At 41.8% G+C, this 22,527-nt stretch overlaps 1 protein-coding gene across 1 annotated transcript; it reads right to left on the bottom strand.

Moving 5' to 3' along the window:
* Window positions 1–5,017: 5,017 nt before the first annotated feature.
* LOC145404359 (cytochrome b-c1 complex subunit 7-like) lies at window positions 5,018–19,499 on the bottom strand. The gene is made up of 4 exons (XM_080275882.1): window positions 19,446–19,499; window positions 13,279–13,338; window positions 11,984–12,150; window positions 5,018–5,319 (listed from the first exon to the last, which is right to left on the bottom strand). Exons 1-4 carry the CDS (start codon window positions 19,477–19,479, stop codon window positions 5,233–5,235), a joined length of 348 nt encoding a protein of 115 aa, XP_080132008.1. The 5' UTR covers window positions 19,480–19,499; the 3' UTR covers window positions 5,018–5,232.
* Window positions 19,500–22,527: the final 3,028 nt, after the last annotated feature.

The following is a 22,527-nucleotide window of genomic DNA, read 5'->3' as shown; positions in this document are numbered from 1 at the left end:
TTTGACTAGCCCGCGCCCTTACCTCAGATGTTCACAGAAAACTCTCTGACTCTCTTATATGGGGAGGGACTAGGATAATTCACAAAGTTCACTTTCTGCCCTGTTAACACTGAGTTCTGATGGGCCACTATTGACTACGGTTTCTTACGGAGTCACTGTCACTGTTTTCCCTGTTTCCTGGGTAATAGTCACTCTATCTTGCACTTGGAGGTATGGTGCAGGGAGGCTCTCCCGTCTGGGGGCCTCGACCTGGGAGGCGGCCCTTGTACTGGGGCCGCGCCGGTGGGGTGCAGGGAGGCCCTTTGGTCTGGGGGCCTCGACCTGATAGGTGGCCCTCGGGGCTGGGGCCAAACAGCCGGAGTAGCCGGGCCTGCCTTTTCCGACTCCGGGGAGTGAGGGAGCCCGAGTCGCCTTCGTCGAGGGTTGGAGATTCTGGCCGGGGCGTCCTGGGGCTGCGGGCACCAAGGGGGAGAGGCGCCGTCAGGACTGGGCTGCGGCAGCATCTCCTACGGGGCTCCGACAGGAACAAGGAACTCCCGGCTGTAGGCGGTAAGCCCAATATCGGGCCTTGCCATCACTTTAGCGTCTCCTCCGGGGCTATATTCCCGGGGGGTGACGAAGGGCTCCCCGAAGGGAAAGAGGCGACAGGAGGACTCACGTTGCCCGAGTCCTCTCGAGTGTGTCTGGAGGCCAGAGCCTGGGGTTGCCTTCCCCTGTCACACACTCTGGCTGTAGCCGTGTACTTGCCCGGCGTACGGGGGACACCTGTCGGACCTACGGGGTCGTCCTTGCGCCGCGACTGAGGGTCGCCGGCGGGGTATAGTTCCCGTAGTACGAGACAAGTCGGAGTGAGGGGCACAGAGGCCACACTTCCTCCAATACGGATTGAGTCTACCTTCAGGGGCTTCTCTACCCTGGTACGTGCCCCAGCCGGAGCCGAATGTCTACCCGTACGGAGAACAACTGCCGGGCGAACTGGGTCGCCCTCACGCCACGGCTTAGCGCCGACGACGGGGTGTTGCTTCCGTAATTGGGAAGTGCTACACGTACGGTAGCAGGGGCTTTTTACCCTGATCCGTACTCTGGCCGCAGCCGGTAGCTGATCTGTCCTAGCAGGAACATCTGCCGGGCGAACGGGGTCGCCCTCACGCCACGGCTTAGTGCCTACGACGGGATGTTGCTCCTGAAGGGGAGAACAGCAAGAGAGAGATGCGCTGGGGCAACTCTCTCCTTCTGGTGTGTTCAGGCCGGAGCCTGAGGTCGCTTTCCCCTTCACACCCTGTATCAGGCCGTAGCCTTGGGCCTCTTGCCCTTGGGCCTCCTGCCCTAGAGGGTGTAACAAAGCCGTCAATACGGTGCTATTTCTGCTTCAGTCCCACCCCTCTTCTGCCGATCACTCGTTCGTTTTAAGATTTCCTCCACCTATAGTGGAGGCCGGGCCATATATTAGCCCGGTTGCCGATCACTGCTCCGCCCGCAATGTAGTTTACTTCCCCTGATCACCTGGGGTTGGGGCACTTGCGGGGAATAAGGACCTAGGACCGTAATGTCCTGATGACCCTCTTGACTGAGGTCACTAAACTCACCGGTGTGTCCTCCTGGGGTGGTGGTGGGGTGGCGGCCCGGTGGTGGTGTGGGGGGTGGTGAGGTAGGAGGTCCGGCGGCGGGCACGGCGGGCATTTTACTATAATGGCTTTTTCACTCAAAATTTTTGTGCTTATACAATCGGTCATGACAAGCAAAGTTATGGTCCGCCAGATCCCTAAAACAATAAGGGGCTACATGGCATCATTTAAAAAATGTGTTGGGGTCCATCTGACCACACCTGGCGTAGTATGATTGCGTCTATCTAGTCTGGCACTACGAAGTCGAAGCAGTACGTAAGCCTGCTCACCACTGCAAGGTAGCACTCCGCGAGCAGGGATTTCATCTATTCAGGTACTGTATTTTATAGAGTGAAGATGATAAGTTTATCTCTTGTGATGATGTTTAAGTACTGTATTTTAGTGAAGATGATACGTTTATCTCTTCTGATGATGTTTAGGTACTGTATTTTAGTGAAGATGACAAGTTTATCTCCTGTGATGATGTTCAAAAGTTCTACTGTAGTAGCCTACAGTAAAATTCAGTAGTTGTTTTTTATTGTCACATTCCACATGCAAGCATGGCCAGTGGTTTATAAACATAAATACAGTATAAATGTAGAGTATGTTTGTATATAGCAGCTCCATTTTATGTTATATAATTTTCAGTTCTAGTTATGGAAGGGAATTGTATTTGTTTGAATAAAGAAAGGACAGGCTGCATGGAAATAATCTGAACTCTTCTTTCCTTGTCGTTCATGTAGAAAATAAATTAGATAAATAAATACAATATATAGATAAATCGTAGCTATGGTAGGGTATTCTTTGTATGTTATTTTGTAAATATAAGTTTTGTTATATTTTTATTAGCCTTACTGAGTTTAGAATTGTGTAAAATTGCTTCTTCACTTATTCTTATGGATATTATTTCTCCTCAAACACTTGGGTACTTTCACCTTTGTGGGACATTTCTCTGGTGCTTGCAGGAAGATCATGCGTTGGTCTTCGTGCTGTGTACAGAATTAGTGCATTAACTACATTGCCCTCATACAATATTTAGACACCTAGATGATCTTGCGAGTCATGGGACTCAAAATGATGTGGCCCATGGTAGTCTGATCACGAAAGGTTATTGGTGTTTTGTGCTCACACAATGCCATTAAGGGACAAGCAACTGGTCACTCATGCCCTAAATGTCTGGACTGGTAGCCTAGCTTCAGACCACATTCCAAAAGGGGCAGTACAGTACTGGAATGGATGATGAATAGATAGTTATTACTGCACCAGGTCAAAACCCCAACTGGAACTCTGATTATCATCATCATTGTCGTCATCGTCATCATTATCCAGACCATTTTTTTTTTTTTTTGGTCCCAGTGAAACATGAGGTGAGGTGGGATGCAGGAAGAACGAAATGACGCAGTACAAAAGTTGGAGAACTGTCAGTGGCGTGCTTGGCGAAATGGGCCCCACAAGCATTCACACATCAGACCCCCTAAAACCTGGTCCCACTTCGTAGGTGTAACCATGTGCATGTATTGTAGTGTATTTTTCTTTGTAGATGTGCTTCACATACAGGAGCCAGATAGTTAATTCCTCAACTTTCAATTTAAAAGGGGGTCCTGAACCCTTGTCATGTGCTCCTCTATATATTATTTTCCCAGCCAATTCAGTCACCCAGCCTCATCAACTCGCATACCTTGCTTTCTCACACAGTCATTTACAAAATTCATATACCTTCTTGACCCACCTAACTCACTCCCATCTTCAGACTCACTCAGATATAGCTAGTTCACCACTGTCGACATTCATTCTCTCCATATGACTGTACAGTCAAAGCATAAACTCAACAGATTTCTTTACTCCATACCGGTATCCTTTATGAATCAATTTATTTCTTATTCTGTCCACATTATGCATTCCACATATTGCTCAATAATCCCATTTCCACTCTTCTTACCCATGACATTTTGCTCTCAAACCATACCAAAGTCATTCAACAGTATAATAGTGTGAGCACTAATACATCTGTATGCACTCCTCTTGCAGCCTTCACACATGGACCTTTGTGTAGAGTCAAGGCCTTCACAGCACCAGCCATCTTCCTTCCCTGTGCCACTCTACTCTCTGCTTTCTAGAAAACTCAGTAGATGATAAATCAAAAGGCTCCAGCAAGGAAGGAACTCAGCAAGAATATGGTAGACCGGTAAGGAGAATTAGAACTATTGTAGAAAACAGTAGAAAAGTAAGAAAAAGTAGTACAGTACTCTTAGTCTGTTTTAGTATGTTAGAGGAAAACATGCTGCCATCGTTCTTCTCCTAGATCTATCAATAGTGGTGTTCCTCAGGGCTCTGTCCTATCACCAACTCTCTTCCTTTTATTCATCAATGATCTTCTACGCAGTACATCTAACCCTATCCACTCATACGCTGATGACTCCACCCTTCACCTTTCCATTCGGTTCCCGCAATGCCCATCTCAACAGTTACTTCAACAAACAAGGGATGAGGCTATGGCACACCTAATGTCTGACTTGGCTCGTATCTCTGACTGGGGTAAAAATAATATGGTTGTTTTTAATGCATCTAAGACTCAGTTCTTACACCTATCAACCCGACAAAATCTTCCACAGGTATACCCATTAATGTTTAATAATATTCAGCTTAGTCCTGCATCATCCCTGAACATGCTTGGGGTTTCATTTACTCGGGACTTATCTTGGAAAGATCATATTGCATCTCTTGTAAAATCTGCTTCCAAGAGATTGGGTGTGCTAAGCCGACTCCGCTCTTTCTTTACCCCTGCACAATTGTTGACTCTATACAGCGGTTTTATCCGCCCCTGTGTGGAGTACAACTCTCATGTGTGGGGAGGCTCCCCACATACAGCTCTTCTCAATAGGGTGGAGTCAAAGGCTTTTCATCTCATTAACTCTCCTCCTCTTACTGACTCCCTTCAACCTCTGTCTCTTCGCCGCACTGTTGCATCTTTATCTCTCTTCTATCGCTACTTTAATGGTCACTGCTCCTCTGAGCTGTCTGCTTGCATTCCTCCACCTCTACGATGGGCGCATAGCATCCGTCAGGCAACAAACTCTCATCCCTTTTCTGTCCAACTCTCTAATGCAAGAGTTAACCGTTACTTCCAGTCTTTCATTTATGCAACAGGTCAACTCTGGAACTGTCTCCCTCTGTCTGTATTTCCTGCTGCCTATGATCTCCAGTCTTTCAAACGCAGTGTGTCCAGGCATCTCAAAATGATTGGATCTTGAATTTGGCTCTCTATTGTATTTTGTTTTTCTCTTGGAGGGAACTGTTACTGCGGGCTCATGGCCTTTGGTTCCTTCTTCCTTGCATTAAAAAAAAAAAAAAAAATACAACTACAGTACTATGAAAATGTGATAGATTCAGCAGGTAGAAAAACTAAAAATCTATTTTTATGTCTGAAATTATGTGGAATTACTTACAGGGTATTTATAATTTAATTACAGAAAAAATAGCTTTATACAAATGCAGAGGCATCCAGCATCTGACAGTTATAACCAGGACAATTACAACTAATCAGAACAAAGTATTTAACTCAAATTTTACCATTGTGAATGGCATCTATTATAAATTCAACTTTGTTACATGAAAACTATATTACATTTTATTTCTTGTTCCACTCCTCCCTTTCCTTGCGCTCCCGGATGACCTCCAGTAGGTAGGGCTGCAGGTACCGACCTTTCTCACGGTCCTGCAAATGTGACAAATTATGAGGCAAACATAATGCTTGGCAGTCTGGTGGTTAGAATAATGGAAGCAGGCTAGCCATGTACCTGTAGATGTACAACTGATATAAAAGTATCAACATATTCTGCACGCAACAATTTGACACCATAAACAAAGGCTGTTGCAAATTGCCTTACAATTTCACACCCATTGGTAAACTTGTTTTTGTGAGGATGCATTGTAATGCATGCTTGTTATATTTTATAGTCTCTCATTATAATACATATTTAGTTGATAAACTGTTAATTTTGGGACATCCCGAGCTCTGTTAATAATTTTGGAAAAGGGTCAGAGCCCTCTTGCATGATATATATTTTTAATCCATTGTACAGGTATAAGTTAGCCTAACCTTCGGTCCCTACACTCAAACTTTTTATGATCCCCCCTCCCCCCTCCTTCCACACACACACACAATATTTTATCCAGTATTCACCTCTTCCTCAGAACCTTGCTGGAAAGTGATGAACTAGAAAAAATGTCACAAAACCCCTTAGGAAATAATATGGGAATAGCAGTATTTTACCCAATATTCACCTCTTCCTCAGAACCATGCTTGTAAGCTGTTGAATGCCATGAAGAGTATGTATGAGGGCACCAGGGCTGCAGTGCGTGTGGATGGTGAACCGAGTGAATTTTTCAATCTGAATGTCGGATTGAAACAGGGATGTGTCAAGTCTCCATGGTTGTTTAGTTTCTATATGGATGGACTTATAAGAGATACACGGTAGGGCAGAGGATGTTGCAGCAGCCCTAATGAGAGTTGGAAACTTCCTGTTCTGTTGTCTGCAGATGCTACTATACTGATAAGTGAAGACGAAGGTGAACTGTAAGGCTTGGTGTATGACTTTTGGAGAGTTTGTAAGAAACAGAATCAAAAGGTGAATGTTGGGAAGAGTAAAGCTGTGGTTTTCGAGGGAAATGAAGTCACTGAATGCACAATGAGGCTGGATGGCAAGGAAATGGAAAATGTGAGAGCATTTAAGTACTTGAGTAATGTGATAAGTAGGGATGAAAGTTTAGAGGATGAAGTGCTTGAAAGGGCACAACAGGAAAGGTTGCTGGTTCACTGATTGCAGTAATAAGAAATAGAGAAGTGAGCATGGAAATAAAAACAAACGGCTGCATGTTAGTATCGTGATACTCATCGTAATGTATGGAAGCAAAGCCTGAACCATGTTGGAAGGACACAAGTCAAGAGTTAGAGCAGTGGAAATGAGTTATTTGAGAGGAGCATGTTCAGGTATATGGAGAGACCGACAAATGAGAAAGTGAGGGAGCACTGTGGTGGGGATGTGGTAGAAAACATAAAGAACAGTAAATTGAGGTAGTTTAGCCATATGGAGAGGGGGGGAGAGTGAGAAACTAATGAGGAGAGTGTATGTAAGTGAGGTGGAAGGGGGGGGGGAAAGGAAGGGGGAGACTGAGGATGAAGTGGAGGGATGGAGTGGAGTGGTATATGAAAGAGGTGGATGAGCTGGGAGCAAGGCAGTGAAGTGGCACTGGACAGGGTGACATGGAGGTAATATGTTTGTGGCCACCCCTTATGGGATTAGGTCGTCTGACTATAGACAGTAACTAAACCCCTCCTCTACATCTCTGGAAACCTTCAACATCCCAGCAGTCAACCCCAACACACCTACTGCCTTCCTTAACTGTTTTCTGTTTATTGAATCACCCACAGTACCAACATCAACCAAAGGCCAAGGGCGAAATACTAGATCTGCCGTTTCTAAACTTTCCCTGTTCCAGTCAAACTCCCTGTTCAGCAACTGGTTGCAATGCACTCTCCAAGCATCCTCAATATTCTCACAATCCACTGCTACCCTTCCTTCACTCTTCACACACTGCTTACGTATGACATTTCTGTTTTCCCTTGTCATCTGTTCAGCCACTCTAAATACCAGTCCTCCTTTCAGCATGGTTTAGGCTATCCAGTGAAAAATCTCTGAGACTGAGAGTTTGCCCTTTATACATTCTAGCTCTGTGCTTAGCTGCCAAGCATTCCTTTTTAATCAGTCTTTGTTTCCCTTTAACTGCAGCTTGTATTCCTTCATCCCACCACCACATTACCTTTTTATCTTAATGGTCATACAATTTGCATACAGCATTTTTACATTCTTGAGGTAATATTTCTCAAATTACTAGCAATAAGCTAACTGGTTTATAATGTTCTAAAGTTAACTACCTAGGGAAATATTTCTAAATATACTTGTAATATGCTAAAGTTAAGCATGCAAGGATTACTCTGCCAAAAACAGATGTTAATTTGATCATCATTTGCAAATTATAATTGCCTGAAGTTGCTGTAACAGTCATTACAGTAATGCCACTTTGTTACTTCATGAGTTTCAGTACTCAGATGCTGTGATTTATGAGAGGCTAAAACTTTAATATCATTATTTATAGCAGTCATGGTCAAGACAGCTGTGATGCTGACTATTTTCTATCTATCTATCTATCTATCTATTGCCAGACGCCTCAATCCCGTTTGGGGTGGCCACAAACAAATCGCCTCCAAGTCGCCCTGTCCCCCGCCATTTCACTGCCCTGCTCCCAACTCACACCCCCCTCTCTCATATACCTCTCCACCCCATCCCTCCATCTCATCCTCGGTCTCCCCCTCCCTCTTCCACCCTCCACCTTACTCATATACACTCTCTTCGTCAGTCTTTCACCCTCCATCCTCTCCACATGGCCAAACCACCTCAGTGTGTTCCTCACAACGCTTCCTATCACATCCACATCAACACCACAACGCTCCTTTATATCCTCATTCGTCAGCCTGTCTCTCCACGTGACTCCACAGGCTCCTCTTAAATAACTCATTTCCACTGCTCTCACTCTTGACTTGTGTCCTTCCAACAATGTCCAAGCTTCACTTCCGTATGTTAGAGTTGGTATCACAATACTGTCATGTAGTAACTTTTTTACTTCCATGCTCACTTCCCTGTTTCTTATCACTGCTTTCAAGGAACCAGCAACCTTTCTTCCCTGCTGTACCCTTTCAAGCACTTCACCCTCCAAACCTCCATCCTTACTCATCACACTACCCAAATACTTAAACGTACTCACATTTTCCAATTCCTCACCATCCAACCTCGCTGTACATTCACTGACTTCACCTCTCTCAAAGACCATCACTTTACTCTTCCCTACATTCACCTTTAGGTTCCGTTTCTTACACACTCTCCCAAACTCATCCACCAAGCCTTGCAGCTCCCCTTCGTCTTCACTCAACAACACAGTATCATCTGCAAACAACAGTACAGGGAGTTTCCAAACACTATCCTCTCTCACCAGGGCCACTCCAACATCCACTACCCTACCTTGTACCTCTTTTATTACCCCATCCATGTACAGATTGAACAACCATGGAGACATGACACATCCCTGTTTCAAACCAACTTTCAAAGAGAAAAATTCACTTAGTTCACCATCCACACGCACTGCAGCCTTCGCACCATCGTACATACTCTTCACAGCATTCAACAACTTCCCATCTACTCCATATATTCTTAACACTTTCCACAATCCTTGTCTATCCACCCTGTCATATGCTTTCTCTAAATCCATGAAAGCCGCATACAACTTCTTTCCCTTCTCTAGAAACTTTTCCACTAAAGATCTAAGAATGAATATCTGATCTACACAACCTCTTCCCTTCCTAAAGCCTCCCTGTTCTTCTCCAACTAATTTCTCTGTTCTTTCTCTAACTCTGTCTATAAGTATCCTACCATACACTTTTCCTATTATACTAAGAAGACAAATGCCCCTATGATTACCACACACTTCTTTTTCCCCTTTTCCTTTGTACAAGGGAATAATTATACCTGACTTCCAATCCTCCGGGACTCTACCTTCCTCTCAGGCCAATCTGCACATCTTCCACATCCATTCTACTACTATCTCTCCCCCATGCTTCAGCATTTCACCACACACTCCATCAATTCCTGGGGCTTTCCCCGATTTAACTTTCTTCATTGCTTCCACAACTTCTATCCTACTGATTTCTTCCTGTCTTCTCACCTCCCTAGTTCTCCCAGCCATTCCCCAGCCACTTATACTCGCATTACTTCCATCCTCTACGTTCAACAATTCCTTAAAGTGTTCTCTCCATCTGTTCACTTTTTCTCCCTTCTCCACTAGTAATCTACCATTTTTATCTTTCACTCCCCTGCTAACTTCACTTCCACCCTGTCTTACTCTTTTCACTTCTCTCCAGAACATTTTCTTACAGTCCCTCCACTTTACACTCAAATTCCTTCCAAATTCCTCATCCACTCTCTTCTTACTCTCTCTTACTAATCTTTTCACCTCTCTCTTCCTTTCCACATATAACTCTCTCTTCCGCCTCTCAACTTCTTCCACGCCCCTATTTCTCATCCATTCATTGTATGCTTTCTTCTTTTGTGCCACTGCCTGTTTCACCTCTTCAGTCCACCACGCTGTTCCTTGCACCCCCCTCCGTCTTCTCTTCCTTCCACACACCACATCACATGCTGCACATATTTCTTCTGTAAATATCTTACACACACCTTCCACGTCTCCCATCTGCTCCAATTCATATTTGCCCAATCGTTCCTCCACTTCTCTCTTCTACTCTGCCTTTTTCTCATCTTCTTCTAACCTTTCCACTCTCCTTGCAACTACTCCTTCCTCTCGTCTTTCCCTTCTTCTATTCCTCCATCTTACTTGCATCCTAATTCTGGCCACGACCAAGTAGTGGTCAGAAAGTCCACTCCCCCAACCTCTATACACTCTTGCATCCTTTACACAACTTCGCATCCTTTCATCCACACACACATAATCAATCATTGCCTTCCTTTCATTCAGTTCACCACCCACCCTTCTCATCACTCGCCATGTATACCTGTGGATCATTTTATGCCTGAAGAGGGTATTGGCTATTACCAACCCCCTCCCAGCACAAATGTCCACTAACGCACTCCCATTCTCATCTACCTCAGCAGGCACACCCCACTCACCAACTATTCCATCCACCTTCACATTACCAACTTTACCATTCATATCACCAATCAAAAACACTCTCTCATTCCTTCCAAACTTTTCCATGCACACTTCCACATTTGTCCAGAACTCTTCTCTCACTCTTCTAGCACGATCTTGCGTTGGCGCATACACACACACAATCGCCCACATTTGTATTCCAACTTTCAACTTTACCCACACAATCCTTGACCCAACTGATCCATACTGACCCAACTGATCCATACTGTCTTATGCTCTTCTTCCATCTTTTACTCACAACTATACACACTCCTTCCTTTGCCCTCTCATTCTCATCTACTCCTGCACATATACCCCATCCATACTCCCATTCTCTCACACTTTCTCCTCTCCATTTTGTTTCAGTTATTCCACATACATCCACTTTCGCATCCTCAAGCACCTGGACAATCTCTCTCTCTTTCACTTCATCATTCGCTCCTCTTACATTCCTTTGTCCGGTCCTGACTATTTTTAGAATTAAAATGTCTGATTTTGTATTTATTAATACTCAGGTGACATCATATAGTATAGTTTATAAAGGCTCCATCATGCTTGCTTGCACCGGCCTTGGTCTCCTATACCCTGTTTTTTTTATTGAGGTGAAGATGCACTTGACAGGTTGATGATGACTGGCTGAATGCAGCATGTCCAAAAAATATTTCCTAACCCATATTTCCCTCTCACATATTTATTGTCAGTTAATAATGCTAGATTATGATGCAGTGTTGCATTCAGCCAATAATCACCGATCTGTCAAGTGAATCTTCGCCTCGATAAAAAAAACTGAGTATAGGCAACTCTCCATGCTGCTCGATCTCTGGCAGATTCCCTCTTCGGTCCCGTATCCCTGAGGTGACAGTCTGTCTCTCACAACCCTGCCCCTGACATTCACACTTCTCACTTTCCTCATCAGTACACAGCAATCAATATGCTTCAGTCCCATCCTTCCTCATAACTCTTCAGTTGTAATCGTAGGCCCTGCAATCAAGGACACACTACAGTTCCATCTAATCATTGTCGTTTTTGTATGTTTGAACCTACAAATATCCTCTTCCTTCACTGTCCAGGTATCACCACCATACAGCATTACACTCCTTACACATGCCGCATGCAGTCGTCCCTAAGCACATAGGGAGAGCCCTCTCAGTTGTTTATTATTTTCCCAAGTCATTCCTTATCGTAGCTATACATGCACATCATTAAAATACTGTAGTGATTTTATTTACCTATATTAATATAATCTTCACTAAATAACTTGCTTTATACTTCAACAGATGCTCGCAGACAAAACTAATTTAAGTACACCATTATATACAGATATCAATAAAACATTTGCTGTATACTTCAGCAGCTTCTTGAGAAAAATTTAATTTTGTTTCATCATTATATATATCACTCTTAAGTTTATCATTAATATCTTGACTAAGAATAACACATCTCTTCTTCTATTCATTTTTTTTTTATCAGCTAAACACGTGTGTGTGTGTGTGTGTGTGTGTGTGATACAGTATATTACTGTACAATATTTTATAATAAACTTGATAGATGTACTTAGCATCATTTTATCACATATTTACATGCCATATTATCGTGTTTTGCTTGTATGGAAGTCAACAAACCTCTTCAAATGAAATCCACTGGTCTCTGGGTAGGATGCTCTTGGTCATTGAGAGGTGCAGGGCACGCTGTGTGCGGAAGTTACGGTCATCCTTTAGTCTCTGAGGCAGCCGACGTAGCGCCTCCTGCACATCACTTGTTTCGTACAGGCAGTCATCGTGGTACAAGCCTAAAGAAAATACAGGTATGTCATTGTATTGGCAGTACTCATCTGAAGATAGGTGTGTATTTCAAAATAGTTTGTCCATATGACTAGGACGGTAAATTGGGTGAAACTGGCAAAACAGCTACACTGATCTTTATGAAACTTTCGTAAACAAAATGTCTACTTTAATGGACCTACTGACAAAAAAATATGGAAATGTCTACTAATATTGATGACTTATACAAGTGTAAGAGCTGACTCAAAGGCATTTAATAAGTGTAGCCTATAGTACAGTATTTTAATTATAAAACAGTAGTATGATAGATCAGTTTTTCTCCAATTCTGTTCCGTAGTTGATGATTTATATTTGATATCAAAAGAACCGGAACAAAATATACTATACTATGCTGTATTTGTTTTTTGCACTATTACATTATCACAAAAACTAACACTCTGATCAGTACAGTATAGGACTGGTAGCTGAAAGATAGTCTATCCATCCATCCATCATCCAATCCTACGTTGCCCCATGAGGAACGTAGGAGCCCGGGGCTAGGCAGTTGGTCCTGACATTTAAGATGAGAGTGACCAACCTTACTGATCCCTGAGTGGCATTACATGAGCAATAAACCCCAACCACCCCTTGGATATAAACCTTCACCAGCTCAATCCGATTGGAGCACAATAATTACTCACTAAACCACCAGGCGCCAAAATTTGGTTATATGGTTACCACCCAGCGTAGTAAATAGTTTCCTGGTGTACAGGAAACCATTTGGCTTGTCATTCAGTGCAGTCACCCATAGGCAGAAGGAAAAGGAAAGAATGAAGGAATGAAAGACAGAAGAGGGAGTGTAAAGTCACCTGTAGGCAGAAGGACGAGGAAAGAATGAAGGAAAGATAGAAGAAGTCTTAAAAAATCAAAAATACAGTGTAGTAAGTGGAAGACTTTCCATACCAACTATGCCTCCCTCTTCATCTCAAAAATATTACAAACAGGTTAATATTCCTGTACCCAGTTTTGATTTACTTGTAAGTACCGATTCAGTAAGATTTAGTCAATCTGGTGAAGGGCATGGGAACACAAAGATTGAAAGTTAGTGGGAAACTCATTATTTCTGGTAAAAGTTTTGATAGTACAATGATACTCACCCAACTGATTGAAACCAGACGCCCTAAAGACCAATCGCTTCACAGTATTGGTCAACTGGCCTGCAAAAATATGACAACATCAGTGTTGATCGCAGAATATTTGTGCGAGATCCATAATCTGCCTTGAACATATAATTATCAGCAGCAATGGAAAAACATGACTGATTGATTGATTTTTATAAAAAGTATTAATTTTTCTGAATACTGTACTGTCCTATATTACAGCTGTTCCTGCACAGACATTTTTTTTTTTTTAGCATTTCTTTCAGTCGAGTTCAGTGTTGGGTAGGTTTTACTGGCAATGCTGAAAATACAAAATATTTCTAAGGTTGATTACTAAAAACAATTTGATAGTAACAGTTTGGAACAAATGCCAGTAAAAGCTACAGTGATCTTAACTCAGGTTTTTTTCCTTTTGTAGTGTATTTCATATAGCTCAGTGGCAGAAAGACAATGCTGTGGCTTATTTTTTTTTTTTTTTCATAGTATTTCTTTGTGACGTGCTCCATAATTTTTAGAGATGGCAATTTTAAACCAAGTTAAAGTCATATCCAATTCACCTACATAGTTTAACACTTCTAAACTACATCTAAAGACTGAGGAAACTTTTTAGTACTGTATGGCAAATTATAGTATTGCATAGTTTTTATACTGTGCCATGCAGTTATTTTCTTGTGGGTTTGCGGGACTTAGCCCTACAACCCTATACCCTAGCTGATGAAGGTAAGGGTCTTAGGTCAGATGCAGGAGAACTGCCTGAATTTTGGAACAAGTCTGATGTGTGCTACACCATGCATTGTCATACCAGAGGGCCATCAAAAATATTTGGTGTAAAGCATGCCCTTATTGTACAATGAGGTTGCATTTACGTCAAGTGGGGTTGGTGGAGGATTAGTGCCCCTCCCTGTAAAACAATTAACTCTAAGCCATTGGCCACCCCATTTGGGATACATGGCGTCTGGCAATGGATGGATGGATGGGAGGTTGCATTTGAAAAAATCTGCTGCATAATATTTTATCGTATGTTGTGTTAGTTTTAACGGGTTCTGTGGGGTTATGTTTTTGGCTAAGACTCACACACCCAATAAAGTCTAAAAACAAGGTTCCAACTCATATAAACTGATAGTTATTTCACTTCACTGGACTTCCCTTGCTGTTTGAACTTCAACACAACACTATTGTTCCATCACTGACAACACACATGATTATGACCAAGTTCAAGGACCATCTTGTCTGCAGTGTTTTGCATCAACAGTCTTATAGTACAATCACTATATAATATCAATTGGTACTGTATCTTGCCCATTATAGATTGTGGTACAAAATATTGTTCTCATGTTATTATATTGCATGGTTAACTACCTGTATTTCATTGAAGTCTGAGAAAATTAAATTTATTTACAGGGCATCAGTACCATTCTTTTTCACCAAGTTAATCAGCTGACCATCAAGGTTTGGGGAGCATTGTTTACCTCCATACTGCTAACCATTAGGTGTCCCACTACACAATTAGCTAATTGTGCTTGTGAATCCTCACTTATACAGTACAGCACTGTACTCTCGAACAGTCATGGCATGCGTGAAATATTAGTAATCTCCCTCATCAGTTCAAGGATTAATATACGATACACTTTATTTGAAGCAGCAGAAGCCTCTTACCAAATCAGTTCTTCTTCATCCTGCTAGTCTTTTATATTTTTCTGGTTATTTTTGGGTTGGTAAATGAACATTTCATGTTAAATTTCTTCCATGCATGGAATATTAGAAATCTCCCACATCAGCTGAAGGGTAAACATACACTTTAAGCTGTAGAAGCACGTTACCATATCAGTTTATCTTCTTCCTGATAGTCTTTTATATTTTTCTGGTTATTTTTGGGGTGGTAAACAAATGTTTCATGTTAAATTTCTCTCCCTATTGTTTTTAGCCATATTCTTTCTGCCATATCAACTGTTTTTCAATTGTAATGGTGGACACCTCCAACATACGACCTGGTCATCATGTAGTACCTCTTCCCAACCTTACATTTTAACTTAATCTAACCTAACTTACTAAGATTAAAGTAAGTTTTAGCAAGTCCACCATTACAGGTGAGGCATAAGGAACAGGATGTTTTAAAAACAAGGGGAAGAAAGTCGACAGAAACCAGTTGTTTACCACCATGAAAATAGTCAGAAAAATACAGAAAAAAAAATTGGAGTAACAGCAGTTGAATTGGTAAGGTCTTCTGCTGCTGAAAGGAAAACATACACTTTCCTTTCAAGATGTATAAGTCTCCAGCAACTGCATCTTTAATCTCAAATCCAAGAAGGCTCCCATGTCTTGTGAGAGAGAGAGAGAGAGAGAGAGAGAGAGAGAGAGAGAGAGAGAGAGAATCACAAAAAAAACTGGGGTATGAATGGAGTCCCACTAAATTTTTTTATTTTCCACAGGAGCTACAGGCACTAAGAATATTTTGCTATTTATTATAAGTGAGAATGAGATGCACAGATGGAGATGACTAGAGCTGAAAGCAGGCGATTAGCTATGTCTATCTATCTATCTATAGCCCGACACCCTAATCCCGCAAAGGGTGGCCGCAGACAAAACGCCTCCAAGTCACTCTGTCACCCGCCATTTGACTCCCCTCCCCCCAACTCACCCCCCCCTCCCTCATATACCTCTCAACTCCATCCCTCCACCTCATCCTTGGTCTACCCCTCCCTCTCCCTCCCTCCACCTCACCTACATACACCCTCTTAGTCAGTCTTTCATTCTCCATTCTCTCCACATGTCCAAACCACCTCAGTGTATTTCTCCTAATCTTTTCAACCACATCCACATCTACCCCACAACATTCCTTCACTTCTTCATTCGTCAACCTGTCCCTCCACGTCACTCCACATGCTCCTCTCAAGCAACTCATTTCCACTGCTCTCACTCTTGACTTGTTCCCCTCTTGCAAGGTCCACGCCTCGCTTCCATACGTCAGAGTATGGAAGTTAAGATTAGCTATGTGCTTAGTACAAAGGGGTGCGACAAAATACAGTAAAGAATTGGCAGTCATTTACCGAAACGGCACTTTTAATTGGAAAATATTATCGTTTTTATCACCATACAGATTTATACACACCAAATTATCAGAAATTCAGTCAAGCGCAAGTGTTTTGCCTTTAGCTCGAAAACTTGCCTTTGCAGACTTCTAATTTGTATAAATAATGATTTAACATGCAAAAACATTTATTTGCACTGTAAATCAATATTTAGGCTATGCAAAATACAAGTTTGCCTAGGCGTGCTGACAGTCTAAAGGGGAAATACCTGCTAACTTTAGCATGTTTTTGTTCTGAATCCTGATTTTATATCGTCAAATTAAGTGAGAGACTGACAAGGAGAGTGTGAGTAAGGTGGAGGGGGGAAGAGGAAGGGGGAGGCCGAGGATGAGATGGAGGGATGGAATGGAGAGGTATATGAGAGAGGGGGGCGTGAGTTGGGAGCAGGGCAGTGAAATGGTGGGGGACAGGGCGACGTGGAGACGATTTGTTTGTGGCCACCCCGTACGGGATTGCGGTGTCTGGCAATAGATAGACAGAAGTATAATTTTTTTTTCTTACCAGATTTCAGATAATTTGGCATGTATGTTCATTCATTCATTCACTGCCAGATGCCATGTATCCCAAACGGGGTGGCCAAGGGCTTAGAGTTAATTGTTTTACAAGGAGGGGCACTAATCCTCACCAACCCCACTTGACATGTAGGGATGCCAACAGCATCTGGTGTTCCCAGGCAGTCACCCATCCAAGTACTAACCAGACCATCGGTAAAAAAAAGTATCAGCACCCTGGGGTCGCATAAGATATTATATGAAATACTTCGTCTCTGGTTCAATCTGTAGTGTTCGTATGCCTATTTAATTCACAAAAATGATTGAGTTACAATGTAGTACTGTACAACGTTTTTCCGACTAATCCAGCTATATATCTGTTACATATATGATGACAACACAAATGAAGCATACAAAGTGACATAACCATGTCATTTCCCATAAATCATATTCTGTGTATCATGATGTCTCACACAGAAAGGGTGCCGATACTTTTATTACCGATGGTACCTATATGGTGACCAAAATTGTAACACATTCATATTAAAAGTGCTGATTAAGTAAATGACCGCTGATTCAGTAATTTGTTGCACCAATACAGAGGGGACAGGTTGGTGCCACCCATGTGCAGATTTGCATGAACATCATAACCTTTTGTGTTTATTTTTATATTTATTTATTTATTGTGGCTGTTGGCTCAGTCCCCTTTTTTCCCATTTAAATATAAAGAACAAGCTACATCAAGCTATTCTGTATTTGCAAGTATTTCTGTCCATATGTTGCGCTTTGAGCCTGCTGTATAAGCGAAAAAAACGATCATACATTGACCACTAACACTTCGTAAGAGATTATAATGGTTGTAAGAGCAATGCCACTGTATATTTATAAAAGGGGTAATCTTTAAGGAAATTAGGATTGCCTAAAAAAAAAAAAAAATCTGCTTTTGAATGGATTCAGTGATATGTTAAGATGTAAACAAGTGCATTTTTTAGTATGAAGAGGATCCATCAGTAACACAGAAAATATGATTATTTAAGGGATAGTTTAGGGTAGATTAAGTTAGGTTAGCACAAAATAGGTTAGGCTGAGGTATGTTAGGATAAATAGTTAAGTTAAAACAAAAATTCAGGTTGTTTGGATAAATAAGCCCTGACAAGGGAAATTTCACTAAAAAATGGCATTACAAGATGGCATCTGTCTGTCGTCAGGCACCACTAAATGGCATCAGTCTGTGTTTAAGTGCTTTTAAGAATTCAAAACAAACACTGCTTTTTAAATGGTTTTCATCACTTTTAATAGAAGTAAAAAACATCAAAACCTGAAAATACATTCAAAATATTTTTAAAATCCTATGAATTTAAAAAAAAAAAAAAATATATAAGGTGGTCCTCTATCTCCTTAAAGATTACCAAGAAAGGCCCTAACTTTCTGGTTCTCATATAAGCAATTTGTTGCATACTGGTTCATCGTAAAATGAGTATCTGCTGTAGATTATTGTCCGATAAAATCACCAATTTCTTTTGCTTTAAAGTTTTCTTTAAAAACTTAACTCTACAGTATAACCTTTAGAATATTTGTACTGTACTTATTTACATTTGAGCGTCACATGGAGGATGCCATTTTTGCTTCCATACCCAGACAGGTTAGGTTAGTTCAAGTTCGTTATTACTGATGTGCTCGAGAAAATGTAGAGTAAAAACAGTATTCTTTTGGAGAGTTATTTAAATAAGTTGTTAAAAATGATTTTGGTGCCCAGCCCCAGTCCACTGGGCTGAACAGACCCATCAGTGGCAGGTAAGTAGCTGCTACTGTGGCGTCATCCTATAGATTCCCTACATTGTTAATGTAACTGCATCTTGGTGTGGCATGTGCTGTGCAGTGCTGCAATATGCGTACTATGTGCAGTGGAGAAATCCAGAAATGAACTGTCCTCAAAGTCTATGGTATATATCACATTTGATACCACACAATGCATAAGGACTGGATAAGCTTCCATTCCTGACTGTGGACATACTTTTAAAATTTTGCTCTAATCTCTTAACTCCATTATTCCAATGATGTATACCAATGGTTTGTTCCTGTTACCTCCCAATAATTTTATTCAGCTTAAGAATTTAATATACCGGTAGCTTTCATTAACTCAACCATTACTGGGGAACTCTTCGTAGTGGAAATACAATCGTTACTTTCCGAAGTAAAAACAAAATCGTTTCGTAGAAGTCTCAGCAAAGGAATATTACGCCATTAGAGATGCGGGGTTATAACTGGAAAACAAATGGCGTAGGTAGTAAACAAAATCTTGTCTACTCGGGACACAAGCAAACTTAGCTTTAAAATTTCACCACACACCACGGCGACACTCTTGAATGTCACATATTATATGAAGTAATGTGATTCCGAACCTACAGGGATATTTGCTGAAAACTGGAGATAAATATATAACAGGTAGCTTACAAGAATTCCTTTTATTCACCGCTTTGAGCTCCGTTCTGATGTTTGGCACAAACAGATTCATTAATAAATAATAACCTAATCATTGTGTTACAAATGTAGCTCAGAATGTGAGGGTTAAGGTAAGTATTACCGAAAAAACCGGCTGATTTCACTACGGTCGCCATGTTGATCCTCTCAGCTGATGAACGGCAAGGCAAAACTCGGATGGAGAAAATTGATATAAAATTGTCTTTTTATCATATATATGCATTCTGTTCTATCCAGATGAATATATCATAAAAAATATGGCAGGCCTGTGGATACATGGTCATCCATATTGATTACTTGGACGAAATAAACATTTGTCCCTGTATTGAGTTGCAACATTTGGAGCTCGGTTAAATAACCAAAGGTATTGTACGAGCGAGTTGCCCATCCTTCAGTAAAGATTTTTGGAGAATCTCTTCAGCATAGAGGTATAGTTTTGTTTGAATATGTTAGTAGTCCTTTATTACATAGAAAATAGTCATGGAAGTGCAATATCAGTATCTTTGTCATAGTAAACTAAAAACACAAGCGGGAATTGTTACACTCACCACTCTTTACCGCAAATCACTAACGTTTTTGCCTTGTGCATCTCTGTATGTTTAGCTCATACTGTAGCTTGCGTGATATGTGGACGCTGTTTGCGTAAATATGTATTTGTAGTGGCTATAAGCTCTCGCCATTGATAAACTTCATGTAACAGGTGAAATATATATTTCTCTTTTGAGTATGAGTGGAAGGGGGGGAGGGGAGATTTGCATTTCTACCCATGAAACACCGGTACTCAAGAAAATGTCATCCCTCAAAACACTGTTCCTTGCACAGTTGGTCGGTCGTCAGCATCACCAACATTGCATCACCATGTTGCGGAATACCCTCTTAGTTAGTACGCTGCCCGAGCGGATCTCGTAGTTACCTCCGCCAAGTAATGCTTTCACCCCTGTCCGTTTGTTTGTTGGTCGGTTGGTTGGGTTGTGAGCAAGATTAAACAAAAACTACCGGACGGATTTCCACGAAACTTGGTAGAAGAATGGACCTTGGCCCAGAATACACTCCATTAACTTTTGGTGCGGATCCGGATAAAGGTGCGGATCCAGATTTTTTTTTTTTTTTTTACTTTATCATTGCGAGATAAGGCGTTGGCGGAAGTATGCGCTCTACTTAGTGCCATTCTAGTTTATTAATGGGATGGTTTTAATTTCTGTTCTCCGGGAATATATTGAATTTGCCGCAGAGATCTAGAAAACATTCCAATCATTATAATATTATGTATACATAGTTACACAACTAGTCGTATTTTTTAGTCTCAAGTTACTCATTTCTCGGCAAATACTGTATTAAGTTTGTACATTATATTTACGTCGTAGACTACGTTACAGTCGGTGTCCGGTCATTTCGCCCACGCCATGGAGTCCCCGCAAGTCGTATTTGAAGTATATTGTGTCAGGAAAATCGTGTACAAGGGAGACTCAATTCTAGCACATTATGATAAAGGAGTTAGGTGATAGTGGTTGGCCCTGAACGGCGGGGTCAGAAAGGTCAGATCGCCCAGTTACTCACGTAACATATATATATATATATATATATATATATATATATATATATAGATATATATATATATATATATATATATATATACACGAGTGATCATCATCCAATCCTACGTTGCCTCATGAGGAGCGTAGGAGTCCGGGGCTAGGCAGTTGGTCCTGACATTTAAGATGAGAGTGACCAGCCTCACTCATCCCTGAGTGGCATTATGTGAGCAATAAACCCCAACCACCACATGGATATAAACCTTCACCAGCTCAATCCGATTGGAGCGCAATAATAACCCACTCAACCACTAGGCGCCAAAATTTGGTTATATGGTTACCACCCAGTGTAGTAAATGGTTTCCTGGTGTACAGGAAACAATTTGGCTTGTCACTCACTGTAGAGTCACCCACAGGCAGAAGGAGGAGGAAAGAATGAAGGAAAGACAGAAGAGGGAGTGTAGAGTCGCCCGTAGGCAGAAGGATGAGGAAAAACTTGAAGGAAAGACAAGAGGATGGAAGGAAAGAAGGATGGACAGGAAAGGGCAGACACCCGAGAGCAGCACTATATCGAGTGAGTGGATGGTGTGCGCCCCTACTTATATATATATATATATATATATATATATATATATATATATATATATATATATATATATATATACACACACACACACACACACACACACACACACACACACACGAGTGATCATCATCCAATCCTACGTTGCCCCATGAGGAGCGTAGGAGCCCGGGGCTAGGCAGTTGGTCCTGACAGTTGTGGAAGCAATGAAGACAGTTAAATCGGGGAAAGCCCTAGGAATTGATGGAGTGTGTGGTGAAATGCTGAAGCATGGGGGAGAGATAGTAGTAGAATGGATGTGGAAGATGTGCAGATTGGCCTGGGAGGAAGGTAGAGTCCCGGAGGATTGGAAGTCAGGTATAATTATTCCCTTGTACAAAGGAAAAGGGGAAAAAGAAGTGTGTGGTAATCATAGGGGCATTTGTCTTCTTAGTATAATAGGAAAAGTGTATGGTAGGATACTTATAGACAGAGTTAGAGAAAGAACAGAGAAATTAGTTGGAGAAGAACAGGGAGGCTTTAGGAAGGGAAGAGGTTGTGTAGATCAGATATTCATTCTTAGATCTTTAGTGGAAAAGTTTCTAGAGAAGGGAAAGAAGTTGTATGCGGCTTTCATGGATTTGGAGAAAGCATATGACAGGGTGGATAGACAAGGATTGTGGAAAGTCTATCTATCTATCTATCTATTGCCAGACGCCTCAATCCCGTTTGGGGTGGCCACAAACAAATCGCCTCCAAGTCGCCCTGTCCCCCGCCATGTCACTGCCCTGCTCCTAACTCACACCCCCCTCACCTCTCCACCCCATCCCTCCATCTCATCCTCGGCCTCCCCCTCCCTCTTCCCCCCTCCACCTCACTCATATACACTCTCTTCGTCAGTCTTTCACCCTCCATCCTCTCCACATGGCCAAACCACCTCAGTGTGTTCCTCATAACGCTTCCTATCACATCCACATCAACACCACAACGCTCCTTTATATCCTCATTCGTCAGCCTGTCTCTCCACGTGACTCCACAGGCTCCTCTTAAATAACTCATTTCCACTGCTCTCACTCTTGACTTGTGTCCTT

The sequence above is a fragment of the Coenobita brevimanus genome, chromosome 63 (genome assembly GCF_032717465.1).
Source record: "Coenobita brevimanus isolate Jiangsu-jjx chromosome 63, ASM3271746v2, whole genome shotgun sequence".
Lineage (NCBI taxonomy): Eukaryota > Metazoa > Arthropoda > Malacostraca > Decapoda > Coenobitidae > Coenobita > Coenobita brevimanus.
The sequence above is the reverse complement of the archived record's forward strand: the minus strand, read 5'-3'. Positions and strand labels throughout refer to the sequence as shown.